The following is a 16,948-nucleotide window of genomic DNA, read 5'->3' as shown; positions in this document are numbered from 1 at the left end:
ACATCCAATATTAAATAAACAGAATTTTTCTCCAATTAAGTGTTGGAAAGACATTATTTCCACAAAAATACAGCTTATGGAATAAATAATCAATTGCACTTGCATCAAGTTAGCAAAACCGATTTTTAATTAGCAGTTTTGAAAGTACACAGTACACAGGTCAACTGAATCCATACTGTTCAAAATTATAAAGCAAATGAAAAGTTCAACTTTATTTAAAATATGTTGCCTTGCATGTTTCCCTACAGGCTCACAAGTTGAAATCTCAAATGAAGAGTTAAAAGTCAAGCTTCAGGAAGTTGTGGAGGTGATTTTTTTTCAGTTGAGAATGGTTTGTCTTTTGAATAGATTATTGCTTTTTTTTAAAACCTGTTGTGGGGTTATGTAACAAACAAACTGTAAGTATGAAGGCAATTTTGTAAAATATACTGAAGAGGAGAGACTGAAAATTAGATTAAATACAAACATTGGACATTTTGGACCAGTGTGAAAAAAGTATAACTTGCTGCTTTTTAAAAATTTAACTCAAGTTTAGCAAACTAAAAATAAGGCTGGAAAAATAAAACTTTGCATTTGGAACTTCATTAGTTTTCAAAGTTCATGAAAATGTGTTCTAAAATTATTTGCATTGTAAAGTTGCTGTGAGGCCAAATTAGTGTTTTAATCCTCCTTGACTAGTTCATACTGTTGTTTTTTTTTTAAAGTGTTAAACATAGAGAAATCCATACTCATGCTTTAGAACTGACAATTACAAAAACACTATCAGTGATGTGTGGCTTATGAACAGTTAGATTGGGGTGGGGGCTATTATGTAGCAGTAATGATTTTGTAATTCTGCTGGTGTACATTCAAATGCACATTTTGATGGAATGTTTATATTCTATTGTAGAATGAGTAGTGGTGCATGTAACTTTCCTTAGTGGCTCAATGTACACAGAATGATTAATATGGATCAAAGTATTATGCATCAACCCAGCATTGATAACTTGATTATAAGTGCAATGTTTGATACTTTGTTCATAGAACTGTAATTTTGTCATTAATTTCAAATTTTTATTTTGTAGGAAGCAGAATTTCTACGTTGTGAGCTTGAGGTAACACAACAGCAACTTGAAGGGAAATATGAAGCATTAAAGATACTACAGAGTATGGTGAGAAGCACGCTGATATTGCTATTCTCAAATAAATGCTGTAGTCACGTACTTTTTATGGATTACTATAGATTGAGAGTCCTTGATATCAATAGCATGGAGACAGGCCCTTAGGCCCAAACTGGTCCACGCTGACCAAAACGTCTGTCCACACTAACCCCATTTCCCTACACTTGGCCCCATATCCTCCTAATCCTTTGCAATCCATGTATTTGTCTAAATGCCTTTTAAATATTGTTCATGTACCCACCTCAAACAATTCCGCTGGTAGCTCATTCCATATGTGTTTTAAAAAAAAGTTATCCCCCAGGTTCCCTTTTTTTATTCTTTCTGCTCTAACCTTAAACTGATGCCCTCTAGTTCTTGATTCTCCGACCCTGGGGAAAAGAATAAGTGCATTCACCCTATGATCTTATGCACTTCTATGATAGCCCCCCTCAGTCTCCTACGCTCTAAAGAAAAAAAGTCTTAGCTTGTCCAACCTCTCCCTATAATTCAGACCATTGAGTCCAGGCAACATTCTTGTAAATTTCTTCTGCACCTTTGCTGTTTAATAACATCCTTCGTATAAGAGGTGACCAAAACTGAACACAATATTCCAAGTGTGGCCTCACAAATGTCCTCTATAACTGCAGCATAATTTCCCAACTTGTTTACTCTGTGCCCTGACTGACAAAAGCCAGTGTGCCAAAAGCCGCCTTCACTGCCCTGTCTACCAGTAACTCCACTTTCAGAGAACTGAACCTGAACTCCCAAGATTCCTCTATTCCTTTGCACTCCAGGCCCTATCATTCACTATGAAACTCCTGCCTTGATTTGACTTTGCAAATGCAAAACCTCACACTTATCTCTATTAAACTCCACTTTCCATTTCTTGGTCCACTTCGCCAACTGATCAAGGTCCTGTTATGATTTCTGATAACCTTCCTCACTGTTCACAATACTGCCTGTTTTAGTGTCCTCTGCATACTTAGTAATCATGTCTTGTACGTTCTCATCCAAGTCATTGACATAGATAACTAACAGTAATGGGCTCAGCACCGACCCCTGAGGCACATCACTAATCACAGGCCTCCAGTCCAACAAGCACCCTTCCACTATTACCTTCTGCTTCCAACCATCAAGCCAATTTTGTATCCAATTTACCAGTTTGCCCTGGATTCCATGCGATCTAACCTTCCAGAGCAGTCTGCCATTTGAAACCTTATCAAAGGCTTTACTGAAATCCATAGACTACATCTACTGCCCTGCCCTCGTCAACCTTCCTGGTCACTTCATCAAAGAACTCTTTTTTTTTAAAATAGAAATTGAGGCATGATCTCCCACTCTCAAAGCCATGCCTGCTACTCCTAATCAAGCCATGTCTTTCCAAATACATATACATCTTATCTCTCAGAATCTTCTCAAGTACCTTACTCACTACAAATGTTAAGCTTACTGATCTGTAGTTCCCTTTTCTTTGAATAATGGCACAACATTTGCTACCCTCCAGTCTTCTGGGACCTCACCTGTGGCTGACGATGATGTAAAAATATCAGCCAGGACCCCTGCAATTTCTTTTCTAGCCTCTTGCAGTGTTCTTGGATGTTTCTGGTCAGGACCAGGAGATTTATCCACCTTCATACATTCTAATACATCCACCACCACCTCTACTGTGTTGTCGACTGTCCCCAGGATTTCACCACTAACTTCAAGTTCTCAAGTCTTCGTGTCTTTTCCCACGGTAAACGCAGGAGAAATATTCATTGAAAAACCTTGTCCATTTCCTTCTGTTCTACACATACATGTCCTCTTTGGCTTTTGAGGGGCCCTATTCTCTCTCTGTGTCACCAGTCCTGCCCTAGTTACCAAGAATAGGACAAGTTTAGCCCTTTTAAGAGTAGGACCCTCTATATACTGCTTGAGGAAACTTGCCTGAATGCATTTAACAAATTCCACCCCATCTAAGCCCTTAATGATCTGGCAGTTCCAGTCTATGTTAGGAAAATTATTATGCCAACCTTATTGGTCCTGCAAGTCTCCCCAGTCTCCCTACATATTTGTTCCTCTAATTCCCATTTACTGCTGGGGGGCCTGTAGTACAAACCCAATAACGTCACCATTCTATTCTTATTTCTTAGCTCTGTCCACAAAGCCTCACTGGATGATCCTTCAGTTAGTTTGATTCTGACAACTGGTTTCATACTCGCCTTCATCAAAAATGCAACTCCCCCTTCCCTTCTTCCACCACCTCTGTCCTGCCTAAAGCACCTGCAGCCTGGCACATGAAGCTCCCAGTCCTGTCCCTCCCTTAGCCATGTTTCTGTAATGACTATAATATCCCAGTCCCACATACCTATCCACACTCTAAATTCATCGACCTTATCTGTCAGTCCTCTTGTCTCAAAAAAAAATGCAATTTAATGCAACAGGCATTCCTTGCTCCATATTGTTTTCCGGCCTGTCTCTTCAACTTAGTATTTCTGATTACTGTATCTTCTTTTGAGCCTTGCACTCGCCTCCCTGCTGTTGAGGATCCCCCCCTGCTAATCTGGTTTATACCCTCCCTTGCAGCATGAGCAAACCTAGCCGCCAAAATATTAGTCCCCTTCCAGTTCAGGTGCAACCCATCTGTAAGCATGCAGTGGAAAGAAAAGCTTGACATGTCGGTGTAGTCCTACGAAACCCATAACTGATAATTTAGCATTCACATAAATTCTGCTTTCACTCAAGTGATTACTTTTGTTGTTTACATTTTGGTGGAATTCTTTTTAAAGTATGTGTTTCAGTGCATGTCTGATTCCAAAATTTGTATGTGGAAAGAAAGCAGTGCCATTGAAGATATCTATAAATGAAGATGTGGGCATCGGTTGCCAGACCAGCACTTATTGTCCTTTTCCTTGCTGTCCTTGAGAAGGCGGTATTGAGCTGCCTCCTTGAACCACAGTAGTATGTGTGGTATAGGAACTTCCACAGTTCTGTTGAAGTGCTGGAGTTCTAAGAAATAGTGATTGTTTTGAAGTCGAATATTGAAACTTCACAGTGACTATCTTGAGCTCCTAACTGCTTTTCGTGGACAGTTGGGAGCTCCTGAATATGCATATATATTGATCAAGCAACAGTGATGGAGTGGCAGTATATATCCAAATTGGCTTGGTGTCACTTGCAATGGTTATTTTGATGTGGTGTTCCCATGACATTTCTTCCCTCCATCTCAATGGTAGAGAAATTAGTAGTGTTGAAGCCACGTTTATTGAGCACCCCCCCTGTTAGTTGTACATACTGTGGCAATCACATTCAGATTGTGGAGAAAACTAATTTTCTCCAGTCTCTGTCTTGAAGGTTCTTGAACTACTTCAGTGTTAATGAGACGACACCCATCCAGGTGTGAAAATTAAATCACAAATTAAATGATGGCTATGAAATAGAAAGGCAGTCTTAATGAGGTGATAAAAATGCAGGAAAATAATTAAAGGATGTGAAAATAATGGAGCAAGTCATTTAAAATGCAAGCAAAAGCCAACAATAAATACATGTACAATCGCATTGTGGTCATCTCAGTGGAGTAGTAGTCCAGGTACCTGGATGAATGATTTTGTAGACCAGTTCTACTATCAGTAATGGTGACCACAGAACTACTGGATATCCGTATAAGTTGATCTGGTAACTAATGTCATTTAAGGAGTGTCACCTTTTACTTAGGCTGGTTATATACATTATTGCAGACCCACAGAAGCATGACTGCACCTTAACTGCCCATTTAAACATTCTAGCAATCCACTCCCCTCTCCTTTGGGCTCTATCTCTACCGATTGTCTATTCTTTATTTACCCTCCACCCCCACAACCTATCTTCTGCATAAAAACTGACATTTTCCTAGCTGCTGCTCCTTGGATGCTGTCTGAACTGCTGTGCTCTTCCAGCACCACTAATCCAAAATCTGGTTTCCAGCATCTGCAGTCATTGTTTTTACCTATTTTCCTAGCTACCATGAGTTCTGAGGAAGGGTCACCGGATCCAAAATGATTTTTTTTTCTTGGATGCTGCTGAGCTTTTCCAGCAATTTCTGTTCTTGTAGCAATTGACTCAATTGTACTAAGCCACATTCGGTGACCCAACAAAGTGGCTTCCCATTACTTTGAAAGCAATTAAGGATAGTCAATAAATGCAGGCATTTCTAGTTTTGCCACATCAAGACAATGAAACAAAAAAAATCTATATTTAAGGCTTTGCCCTGAGCATGTGTATTGCTCAGCTCTGTGAGTCAACTGTTCAGAAAACGAATTTTGAACTTCCAAAATTGTGTACAAGAGCCATAGCTGGCTGAATGAATCAAACTACTTAAAAACCTAACAAAATGAAGAAACAATTTATTTTGCCTGTGCTTTTCTATTATTCATTTAACAGCAGTTTTGAAATGAGCATTTTTTAATGAAGTATAGCAAATGATGCTCTGGTGATGCACTGCATTTGTTTATATGTACTTACAATTTTACCATTCGCTGTTTATCAGGCTGTGTTTGATAAAGCTACTGCACATACAAAGACATTACTTCAAAAAACAGGCGAACGAAACAAGATTTTGGAGAAGGTAAAAAAAAATTATTTTTCTCCAATTCCTCTTAATTGATTTTTTTCAAAACAGTTACATTTCAATTCAAATCTTTCTAGAATGGTCTGAAGAAAAGTATCTAACTTGATCATTTTAGACAAAAAACTTTGACATATTGCAAATAAAACATAAGCTGTAATTCTCCTCATTTTCAAATACGACCCAATTATGTTTGAAGTTATAACAGTTTGTCCATACATTTGTTAATATAACAGTGTTCAATATGTCATTCTCTGCAAATGTTTTCGTCTTGGTGTATGTATCTCAACCTCTTTTTCCCTGTATCCTTCATGATCATGTTTATGTTGGTGACTTTTGACAGTACCAGGACAGACCAACTGTCATCTCTAGACTGTATTAGCTCAATTTTCTTTAAATTGGATAACTCAGAATCTTCCTTTCCTCTTTTTCTCAAGTGGGTTATTAAGGGCTTTTTCATTGTAGTTTGATTAAGGGAGCAACATTAAAATGACCTGAACATGTTATCATTGCATTTACAAACTCGTACAAAAGTAGATTTTCAAAAAGCAAGTTAGGAAAGCTAGGACCAATTAGTGACCAAGGATTTCATCTGTGGACACAAAGGGTGTGGCTAACCTATTCAATGAGTACATTGCATTTGACTTCACAAGAGGATGCTGCCATTGTCACAGAAATAATTAAGAGATAATGAGGACTGGATGCTGGAGAGATCAGTCAATAAAGTGTCTGGCTGGAAAAAGCACATCAGGTTAGGCAGCATCTGAGGAGCAAGAGAATTGACATTTCGGGCATAACCCTTCATCAGGACTGGGGAGGGGAGGGGTCTCAGAAATAAATAGGGGGGGGTGGGGCTAGGGTAAAGGTAGGTGGAAGAAGGTAGGAGGTGATTGTGGTAGGTAGGTGGGAAGTGTGGAGTGAATAGGTGGGAAGGAAGATGGACAGATAGGTCAGGTCAAGTCAAAAGGGCAGAGCCAAGTAGCAGGGTTAGATCTGCGATGGAGGTGTGGAGGGGAAATTTGGAAACTGGTGAATTCAATGTTGAGGCCATGTGGTTGTAGGCTCTGAGTGGAAAATGAGGTGTTCCTCCTCCAGTCTGCAGGTGGCCTTGTTTAGGTGGTGGAGGAGACAGAGAATGGACATGTCATTGGGGGAGTGAGAAGGGGATTGAAACGGATGGCCTCAGGAAGATAGGGTTGGTTGATGTGTACGAACCAGAGATGTTCCCCGCGCCACTTGCAAGTTTGCACTCCGGCTATCCAATATAGAGGAGATCACATGGAAAGCAACAGATGTAGTAAATGGGATTTGAGGATATGCAAGTAAATCTCTACCGGATTTGGAATGAATGCTTTCTCTTCTGCTTCAGGAGCCTACAAATACACGACCTCAGCATTGAATTCACCAGTTTGCAAATCTCTCCTCTACCCCAAATCCAACCCTCTGACTTGGCCCCGCCCTTTTGTCCTGACTTGCCTGTCTATCTTCCTTCCCACCCAATCGCTCCACACTTCCCATCGATCTATCACAAATCAGTTCCTACCTTTGCTCACCTATCACCATCCCACCTACGTTTCCCATAGCCCCACCCCCCTCCAGTCCTGATAAGGGTTATGCTCAAAACGTTAACTCTTTTGCTTCTCAGATGCTGCTTGACCTGCTGTGCTTTGCCCAGCCCTACACTTCATCAAATCAGAAATAATTACAGGGTGTTAGAGAAATTAGATCTAAATGAAGAAAAGGTGCCACAAAGTATTGGTAATGATCAAAGCAGAAATCCATGTCAGACACAATTGAGTTTGTTCAGGAAGTTGAAAGTTTATTGCCACAATTTTCCAAACTTCCTTGCTGTACTCATGTCTATCTCAAGAGGAAAGCAGTAGTAACTGTAGAGAGTCAGCCTAATCATCATGGTACTGAAACTGAGATAGTAACACAAAACAAGAGTAATTGGTATTTTGTAAAATTGCCTAAGAAATGAAAAGCAGCAGATTTAAAAAAAACAAGTTGTGTTCTTTAATTTATTAGAATGCTTCATGAGGATTGCAAGGTTGATCTGTATGTTGAACCTTTGGGATCAAAAAGACAGTTACTCCATAGGTACAAAATTAGCTAAGGGACAAAAACCTTGAAGGGTGGTTTTCAGATTGGAGGGAAATATGCAGTGGTCCCGCTTAGTGGCAGATGTTGTTACTGCTGCTTTTTATGATAAATATGATTCAGACTTGGTTAAACAGGGTGCAGTTTTAAAGTTTAGAGATGACAGGACTCCAATGCAGTATATTTTTGTACAGAGTAGTAACAGATTTTGAAGGTGTATTTGTACAGTCTTTGAAAGTAACAGGACACATTGAAAGGTATACAGAATCTTTTAAGACTGGCCAGGTTCATGACAAATAAACGCTCCCTTGAGGAATTAGAAGCTTCACTGGACAAGTAGTATAGCCATGACCAGCTGAAAAAGTTAAGCGTAATGGCTGTACAATAGCAGGACTGAATGGGTACTAAAAAGCATCCTATGGTGACCAACAAATTGACAGCGACAAAGGTAAAATAAAGTAGAGTACATGAGCAGGGTGTCATGGACAGACCAGACCCCCTCAAAACATTTTAAGAAGTTAGCCTAGACACTGACATTTTCTTATTTTAAAGGTACATTTGAAGTGCATGTTCCAGAAGTGATAAACTGTCAAACTTGATAAATAAAACACGATTTATTTAAACGCTATAGTTAAAATTAGTACCCATTACCAGTTCCAATACAGAATCATCTCATAAACACACTCCTTGGCAAAAAAAATTCAGACACCGATTCATACATGCTATTCAACATTGAGATTTCAGAGAAAGTCACAGTTAGGAATCATTTACTGAAGCTCCAACTCTGGGACCCAAACAGCTTCACCTGATCTGGGAACTGTTTTTAAGCAAAACTTAAAGGCCTCTTAAACTATTGATTTAGGCTGACTCCCATAGCCACTTCAGCACCCCTCTTCAACAAACCCAGGACAAAATAACCTTTTTAAAATGACAGCATTGTCACATAGCAAACATAAAAAACATGGAATCATTGTAAAAACTTTTAAAAAGAAATAAATTTAGTGCAAGTAAATGGGAATCCCTCTGAGTAAGAGACGACAATTAGAATGGGAATCATGAAATGGCAACAATATTAAAAAAAAATTAATTTGATGTTTGCAGTGGAAGTATAAAAGAATGTGTTGGATATTGAGAGAAACTAAAAAGAGGTAATGAGAATGAATATAATACTGGTGTAGAGAAAGTACTGGTGAAATTGAGAGTAAAAGCTGACAAATATGCTGGATTCATGCCATAGGATTTTTTAAAAAGGTGGCAACTTAGAGGATGTTTTAGATTTGATTCTCCAGCATTCCATAGATTCTAGAACCTTCTGTGTTGACAGAAAAGCAGCAAATGTCACCTTGCTGTTAAAGGAAGGAAGTAAAAACAACAGGAAGTGATAAATCGATTAGACTTGCATCAGGAGCAGGGAAAATGTTTGAAGTAATTGTTAAGAAAGTGGTTACAGTGCACCTGTGAAATCAGTATAATTAGACAGTCAATCTGGTTTTATAAAAGGAAAATGTTTAATCAATCTTTAGTTTTCTGAGGCTATAATTAGCACAGTAAATATGCAAGAAAATTTTATTGTTTCAGAAAGCATTAAGATCTTCGCACAAGGTTAGGTTTTGATGGGATATGTGTAAATTTATTGGTTTAAGGATTGATTAATGGGTTAAAAATGCAGTATATTTAAAAAAACAGTAAATTTTGGATTGTCCAACTGCCCTGCAAGGATCAGTGGCTGAGCCATAAATATTTTGAGTTTTAAATGAGAGGATTAAGAGTCATGTATAAATGTTGTTGCTAATACAAAAAAAATCACAGAAGCCTGTACACTGGCTAAAGGAACTAGACAATGTGAGCAAATATTCACTTTGGTAGGAAGAATAGAAAAGCAGAGTGATTTTGTTATGAAGGTGTGGTTTGAGTAAATTTTGAGATGTAAAGACTCTCGTGCATGAATCATAAAATTTACATACAGATACAGCAAGCAATTTGGAAGGCAAATGATGTATTGGGCTTTTATTGCTAACAGGTTAGAGTATAGGAGAAAACAAGTCATGCTACAAATAGGGCTTTGGTGAGACTAGTCTGGGAGAATTATTTACAGATTTGGTGTTTTTATTTAAGAATGTAGCATCTTCCAAGATAAGTACAGAAGGTTCACTGGATTGGGATTTTTAATTGTTCTTTCATAGATGTGGGTGCCACTGTCACTCATGTATAATGTCCTTTCAGGGCTCTTTAAAGGCAACACTGTAATTTTGGAGTCACAGTAGGTGAGAACAAGTGACGATAGCAGATTTCCTTCTGGGAAATTGTGTCCCAGAGGCTGTAAATGCTCAATTGCATTTACATTTAACATTTGAGATAAATGAGACTTTTTTGACACTAAAGAAATCAACTGAGAGGTTGGGAAAGATTTTGGCTCTGATCTTGGATTAGTAAATTTGAGAGATTATGAGGTGTATTCATGTTTTGTATTCTTATTAGGATACGCAAAGAAATCAAAAGCAGGAAGTTATGCTGAACCTTTATGAAACACTGCTTTGGTCCCTGTTCGTGTATTTTGATCATGATGGGCAAAATACTTTTAGGGTGTCAAGCCACAAAGGAAGATGCAGAAGACATTTATTGAATGGTTAAGGGGTAAAAACCTTCAATGGAGAGACCAAAGTAAATGGTTGCTTTCCTTGGAGCAGAGAACGTTAAGGGAAGATTTGATAGAGGTATTCAAAATCATTAGTGGTTATGATACTGAATATGTAAATATGGGAATGCTGATTCAGTATATGGATGCTTTTCATGGCAAATTGTTAATAAGTACAGGAAATAGATTTAAGATGATTGGCAAAAGAACCAGGTGGCTACATGAGGAAAGTAGTTTATACAGAGTTGTCATGTTCTGGGAAATGCTGCCTGATGGAGTGATGGTAGCAGTTCAGTAGTAATATTCAAAAGGTGGTTGAACAAATTATTGATTGGGGGTGGGTCGGTGGGGAACGATTTGCACATTGCAAAGTGTAGGAGAGTATGTTTTGTGTTTAATTTGTAAACCAAAAACAGCTAATCAAAACCAGAATAATTTTTACTGTCCTTTGAGATTTTAAGTTTTTCTAATTTTTTTTCCCAGTATCTGTAGTCAGTACTTGAGTGCATTTAACCATAAAAGTAAAATGCTACAGTCAATCTACTTGGATCATCCTGAAAACAATTTCAAAATGCCCTTAACAATCTACCTTTTGATGAGAGTAGAAAATGTATGTGACGTTTTGTTACCCTTTCTACAGGAAGTGAATATATTACAGTGGGAAAATGATTGGAAATTGGATAAATTTAAGAATTTGGAACAGATCTGGATTGGAAGATATGATCGGTTAGTGGACTAATTATGAATATAACATATTTTCAGTGCTTGTTCATTGTATTGTGCAATATTAGTGCAGATAGAGTCCATTCAGCTCCTTTGAGTCTGCATTGACCTTCTGAAGAGCATCCCATCCAATTCCTGATGACCCACATTTATCAATAGTTAACGGACCTAACCTGCATATCCCTGGACACTAGAGAATTTCGTATGGCCAGTCCACCTAATCTGCACATTTTAGACAATGTAATAAAATCTTCCTTTTGAGGAACGTATTGAAGTTTTTTCGATTAAAATCAGCTGGTCTTGGTTTCCCATATGATTGCTAATAATACTTAGTTCACTGGTGTATTCTGACTATGTGGTGTTTTTGGGAGGAATACATTGCCACATCAAAATGGTCCCAGTGAAAGCAATGAGTATATATTGGGGGATAGGTTTAAGGCAACTTATTTGATGTTGAATTTTTGACTGCGATGGTCTTTCCATGCTTGCGTTGATTTAATCCCATGAACTTTCATTCCTCCTAATATTTTAGTATGGCTTCTTCCCACTCATTTGAATCCTTATTTTTCTGGAAGTTCTTGTTGGTGCCCTATACAGTGAATTCCTTGTTTGGTGAAGAGTAATAAAGACAGTGTGGTTCAAACCCTTAGCTTGAGTTGACTCACCAGCTGGCTGAAGATTGCACAAGGTTGGACTCTTAAGGTGCCTGCTGGACTTAGAAAGCTGTTGCAACTTTCATTTATCTAATAGTCTTGCATATATTTACTTTCCCCATAAATAAAAGCAAGCATATATTTGTGCGTATTTTAAAATCAAACATGGTCCGTAAGTCAGGTGTGCAATGATCACTAAGTCCACAGTAATGGATTGTTTTTGTGTTGAGTTCCTTCGTTCATGGATTGTGTCTTGTGACCTAGTTGATTAGATCTTTTTCTCTTGTTCTGAATTACTTACTTTTTTAATTCTCACTATCCCAATCACTTGACTTGTAGCAATCTGTGGTATTTCCCGAGTTGAGCTGTGAGTCCTCTTTCTCTCTCCATTTCTGAGCATCTCTTTCCCTTCTTTGTGTCTTGCTATCCATTTATTTTCTGCTCAGTCAGAATTTGATCACTCATTCTGAGTGTAGCTTTGAGAATATCTTTGGGTTGTCAGCCCCTTTTCTTTTTATGTTAGTGAGAAATTCTGTTGTGTGCTTTTCAAGACTTGTGTATTTTTGGAGGTTTGAGGTTGGATCATTTGTGGATTATTGGAGGTTTGGTTCCCTTTTCTTTTAGCTAGTGTTGCTATGTGGGTAATGGCTGGATTTCCATTCATAGTGCAAGTGTATATCTAGGTACTTCTTGCAATTTAGGAAGAACAAGATTGTTTCTGAGGTCATTGAGGCTAAAGTGCTGTCTGCTAGAATTGGCAATCTGGGAAGATTCAAGCATTCTGTACTGGACATGCCAATTTTGAATGGATGGAATGTCTGTCAGTGATCTTGCAGTTTCAGAGGACTTCCAAGGACAGGTCTGAAAAAATGAAGAAATTATGTCATTGGAAACAAAGTTTCGACCTCGCAGCTCAAAACATTCCCACCTATTGTCTGGAAGTTGTGCATACACTCTAAGCATCTGGATGTTACAAGTGTTGATGCAAGTGGATGAGTGTTGAATGGGTCCTGTAGTGGCATGTCTTTGTCTAAGGCAAAAAAATATGAAAATTATAAGACCTGCTACTTCTAATTTCATATCAGAAGGTTTTCATTACTTGTGCTTTGAACAGAGTCAAATCAAGTGAAATTGTCTCTATTTCTGTACGTCTCTGTTCTGAGATCCTGGACAGATCTAAGAAGCCTATAAAATTCTAACAGGAACAGACAGGATAAACACAAAATGGATGTTCCCAATGATCAGGGAATCCAGATACAGGGGTCATAGTGTAACAGTTTGGAGTAGGCCATTTAGGATGGAGATGAAAATTTATTTTCATCCAGAGAATGGTGAGCCTGTGGAACTTTCCATCACAGAAAGTAGTTGAGACCAATGTCAGTCCCGTCTTCCCAGGAAGCAATGAGATAAGCTATGGCATTCCCTCCATAACCAAAATATCATCCTTCGATAAGGGCACCAAAACTGCGCACAATTCTCCAGGTGTAATCTCATCAAGGCCCTGTACAATGCTATCCCTGCAGCAAGAGATCCATGCTCCTGTACTCAAACTCTTGCTGTGAAGGCCTACATACAATTTGCCTTCATTACCGCTTGCTGATTCCTTATCTTCAGTGTTGAAGCTCCCTATTTCCAAATCTATTGCAATTCAGAAATATGCCTTCCTGGTTTTGTGACCCAAGTGGATAACCTCACATTTATTTACATTATATTTCATCTGTCATGCATTTACCACTCGCTCAACTTGTTCAAATCATATTAAAGCATCTCTGTATCGACATCACAGTTCATCCACCCACCCAGCTTTGTGTTGTCTGAAAATATGAAGATATTACATTTAGCTTCCTCATCTAAATCATTAATACTGTGAAATTATGTCAGTAGTTCAATTTTGAGTTATTTTCAAGTGTCAAATAATTATTTTTAAAGGCTCCATATTTGAACTTCGATTTTCCCAAGCATTTGCATATGAATACTGCAGACTTCAGGTATCCTTTTCTTTACAGGATATGTATTGAAAATGCTGAACTTTCAAAAACTTTGGCGGCAAAAGATAGTGAGATTCGGAATCTTAAATCAGAAAATACAAGTAAGTTTTTAGAGCATTACTGAAATGTGATGAGATGAAACACCTCTTCATCCCATCATCAGTCTGAGGTAGATTCAAATATAAATCTCAGAAATAAAAGTCTGGTTTTGTAACTAATTGTTGATTTAATAGTTCTCAAATGTTTTGGTATTTCTTTTAGTTCCCTCCAATTTCTCCTGCCCACTTGTCCTAAGTCCTGACCATCACCAGTGCTGTGGTGAAATTATGCTGCGCTGGTTAACTTGATTACCATGCACATTCTTCATGTGCACGTCTTGATGTTGAGTGGGGTATTGCAGCAAAATATGTTCCTGTCCCCAACAATATTCTCCATACAGTTAGTCTCCATCTGAATAATCTCTCAGCAGATTAAGAATGCTGTACTTGTTTTAAATTTCCTCTTCTCATGTGATCCAATGTACTGTAGTTCAAGGTAACGACTCTTATGTACCCTGACTGCTGATAGGTTGCCTAAATGATAACTATTCCACAGTGAACCAATAGCATTTTATCTCAATCGGATTTGGGAATTAGCAGAGCAATTTTTGACTTTTCGACTTTCATTGGAAAAAATTGGGTGATGGCAGCTTTATAATTTTAAAGAATGGTTTTCTGGTCAAATGGTTATTTGGACCAATGCCTTTAAAAATCATAACACAATATTTGTACTTGCATTGATATGTTCAGTTCATAATAACTTAGATTAAAACTTGTAGAAAGGTCTATTCTCAGTGATTGGATATGCAATCCTTCAAGGTTGATCTGTGGCATCCTTTTTAGTGTTTGGAAATGTTTGCTGTGACACTTTAGATATTGACATTGTTATTCATGGTCCATTATATTTGTTTTCTTAGTTTTGAACCAGCAGTGTTCAGAATTACTTGCAATGCTTGATGCAAAGGATCAGCAGACCTTCCAAAGCACATTGCCAGTAAATAAGAAAGGCTTCACTGAAGTTACAACGTTGGAGGTAAAAATCTAAGAAAACCCCTTTACTTACAGTTTATAATCTGTTTCCATTCTGTGTTTACTTTGTAAGAGATTCTGGTTGATTAGTACATTGATGCCAAATTTAAAAAAGTACAAATATATTTCTTGATAATACTGGCTCTGTGGACAAACCTTTCAGATTCCCCTATGATGCATTCATTATTTTGGAAATGCTGTTTAGGAACAAGTGTACAAGGCAAAATTGTTCTCTTGAAACAGTAACCAATGGGAGTGCTAACTACAGCATTGAATCCAAAATCTCAGCCAATGTGGCAGCAAACTGAGGCTGATTTGGCTGAAAGCCGGAGAAAGGCAAAAAGCAAAGACTCAAATTTTCACTTCAGAAATTTCTCCTGTTATCCCCTATACTGCAGTAAAATCGTTTGTCCTTTCAGGCAGACAGAGTCTTAATTTACCACTTCATCTAAAAAATACGACAATACTTCATTCTCTCGTGGTAGCTGAGATTATGTCCAAACTCTGCAGTGAGGCATGCACCCACAAACTTGACTTGGGTGAGAGTGCTACCAATTAAGTCAAACTGATGGTCTAAGAATTATTTTTCCAGGTGTGTCTTTGCCTTTCAGTCAGTACTGATGCGGCTTTTTTTTGGGTTTTTGTACAAGTGTTGTGACAAGCTATCTGGGGGATAGTTCTGATACTGTAAACAAACTTCATGTTTGGGAGTCCCGCATTAGATCACTGAAATTTACATAGTGTTTAAAAATAAATACAGGAGTAATTTTTTGATAAACATTTAGTGTTTATATTTTAGCTGACTGGACATTTCCATTGATCAAGATTTATATTGTTCTTCAGCTGGGAGTGCTTGGAGCGTGTCACTGTAATGGTACTGGAGGAGAGCCCTGTGCTTGTGCCAGGATGGCAGCTGCTACACGGAAACAGCTACTGCAACAGAAGCAAGAGGTACCAACTTTTTTAACTTCATTACTAGGATTAAATTATTTAAAATGTGAATCGTGTATCAAGTAAAATTAATGCATTCTGCCACTGTTACTTCAGATTCATAATGCAGACACGACATTGCACACTGAATCTAAAAATATTCAGAATGCTTCACTTTATTATAAAGTGCTTGTTAGAGTTAGGTCTTGGGTAAACAAATATTCACCTGAAAGTGATAGGTGAATTTCCTTGGTACTTTGTGCTGTTATACTTTTTAGAAGCTAAATTCATCCCTTAAACTTTAAGGACATAAACAAGGTTTCTGCGAAGTTATAGTGGCAGAACTGAAATTTCATCCTCTTAATATCTTCATTCCAGTCTTAATTTACCAATCTTAGATCAATAATAATCACTGTAATGAGTGCATAGAGCTAGAGCATCTTTATTTAGTTCTTGAAACAAGTGATTTTAATGGGTATGAAAGATTATCAGGAATGTGCAGAAGTTGAGGTTAAAATCAGATTAGTTATGATCTCATTGAATGGTGAAATAGGCTCGAACCGTCAAGTCACCTACCATTCTGCTTTGTTCGTATATTTGCGTTTATACGTGGTCTTTCATTCAACTGAACTTAAATGTAGCAGATTAAACAGGACATGATTTGAAAAGAATTAATATTGCAGCGTCTTTTTTGCTTTTGAAAAGGAAACTAAAAGGTTCTGTGATACTAAGTTGGCACATGACCCAATGAACTGTACAAGAGTGATGATCATCTTTACAAATGTTACATAAACCAGCATTGTGTATTGCACAGACACCAGGCTTAACTAGCTTGATAGGAAGTAGTAGTACTTTAAATGTGCCAAGTTTTGACAAATGTAATTATATTCATGCTGAATTCTTAGAAGTTGCTTTTGCCAAAAATATCTTCAGATATCTAATTGTTTGACTTGTATGTATCCAAATGTTATTTAATTGTTTATAGCTACTGGCAGGAGAAAGTGAGGTCTGCAGATGCTGGAGATCAAAGTTGAAACTTTATTGCTGGAACAGCACAGCAGGTCAGACAGCATCCAGGGAACAGGAGATTCGACGTTTCGGGCACAGGCCCTTCTTCAGGAATCCTGAAGA

At 37.9% G+C, this 16,948-nt stretch overlaps 1 protein-coding gene and 1 long non-coding RNA gene across 4 annotated transcripts in view; one reads left to right on the top strand and one right to left on the bottom strand.

Annotated features, from left to right (window-relative positions):
* Positions 1 to 16,948, top strand: part of ccdc125 (coiled-coil domain containing 125) — a 33,523-nt gene that overhangs the window by 11,218 nt on the left and 5,357 nt on the right. For all 3 annotated transcript variants that reach the window (XM_043708065.2, XM_043708076.2, XM_043708090.2), the window contains exons 3-9: positions 249 to 307; positions 1,065 to 1,151; positions 5,644 to 5,721; positions 11,097 to 11,182; positions 13,839 to 13,921; positions 14,776 to 14,891; positions 15,731 to 15,838. In XM_043708065.2, the coding sequence (XP_043564000.2) occupies positions 249 to 307; positions 1,065 to 1,151; positions 5,644 to 5,721; positions 11,097 to 11,182; positions 13,839 to 13,921; positions 14,776 to 14,891; positions 15,731 to 15,838 (617 nt within the window). The remainder of the gene's footprint in view (positions 1 to 248; positions 308 to 1,064; positions 1,152 to 5,643; positions 5,722 to 11,096; positions 11,183 to 13,838; positions 13,922 to 14,775; positions 14,892 to 15,730; positions 15,839 to 16,948) is intronic.
* Positions 12,432 to 16,948, bottom strand: part of LOC122559020 (uncharacterized) — a 42,751-nt gene continuing 38,234 nt past the window's right edge. The window contains exon 4 of the long non-coding RNA XR_006314315.2: positions 12,432 to 12,693. This is a non-coding gene — a long non-coding RNA (uncharacterized LOC122559020). The remainder of the gene's footprint in view (positions 12,694 to 16,948) is intronic.

Source organism: Chiloscyllium plagiosum, unplaced genomic scaffold, assembly GCF_037043375.1.
Source record: "Chiloscyllium plagiosum isolate Xiang-an unplaced genomic scaffold, Cpla_swu_hap1 HiC_scaffold_2, whole genome shotgun sequence".
Lineage (NCBI taxonomy): Eukaryota > Metazoa > Chordata > Chondrichthyes > Orectolobiformes > Hemiscylliidae > Chiloscyllium > Chiloscyllium plagiosum.
Note: the sequence above shows the minus strand (reverse complement) of the source record. Positions and strands in the feature narration are given on the sequence as shown.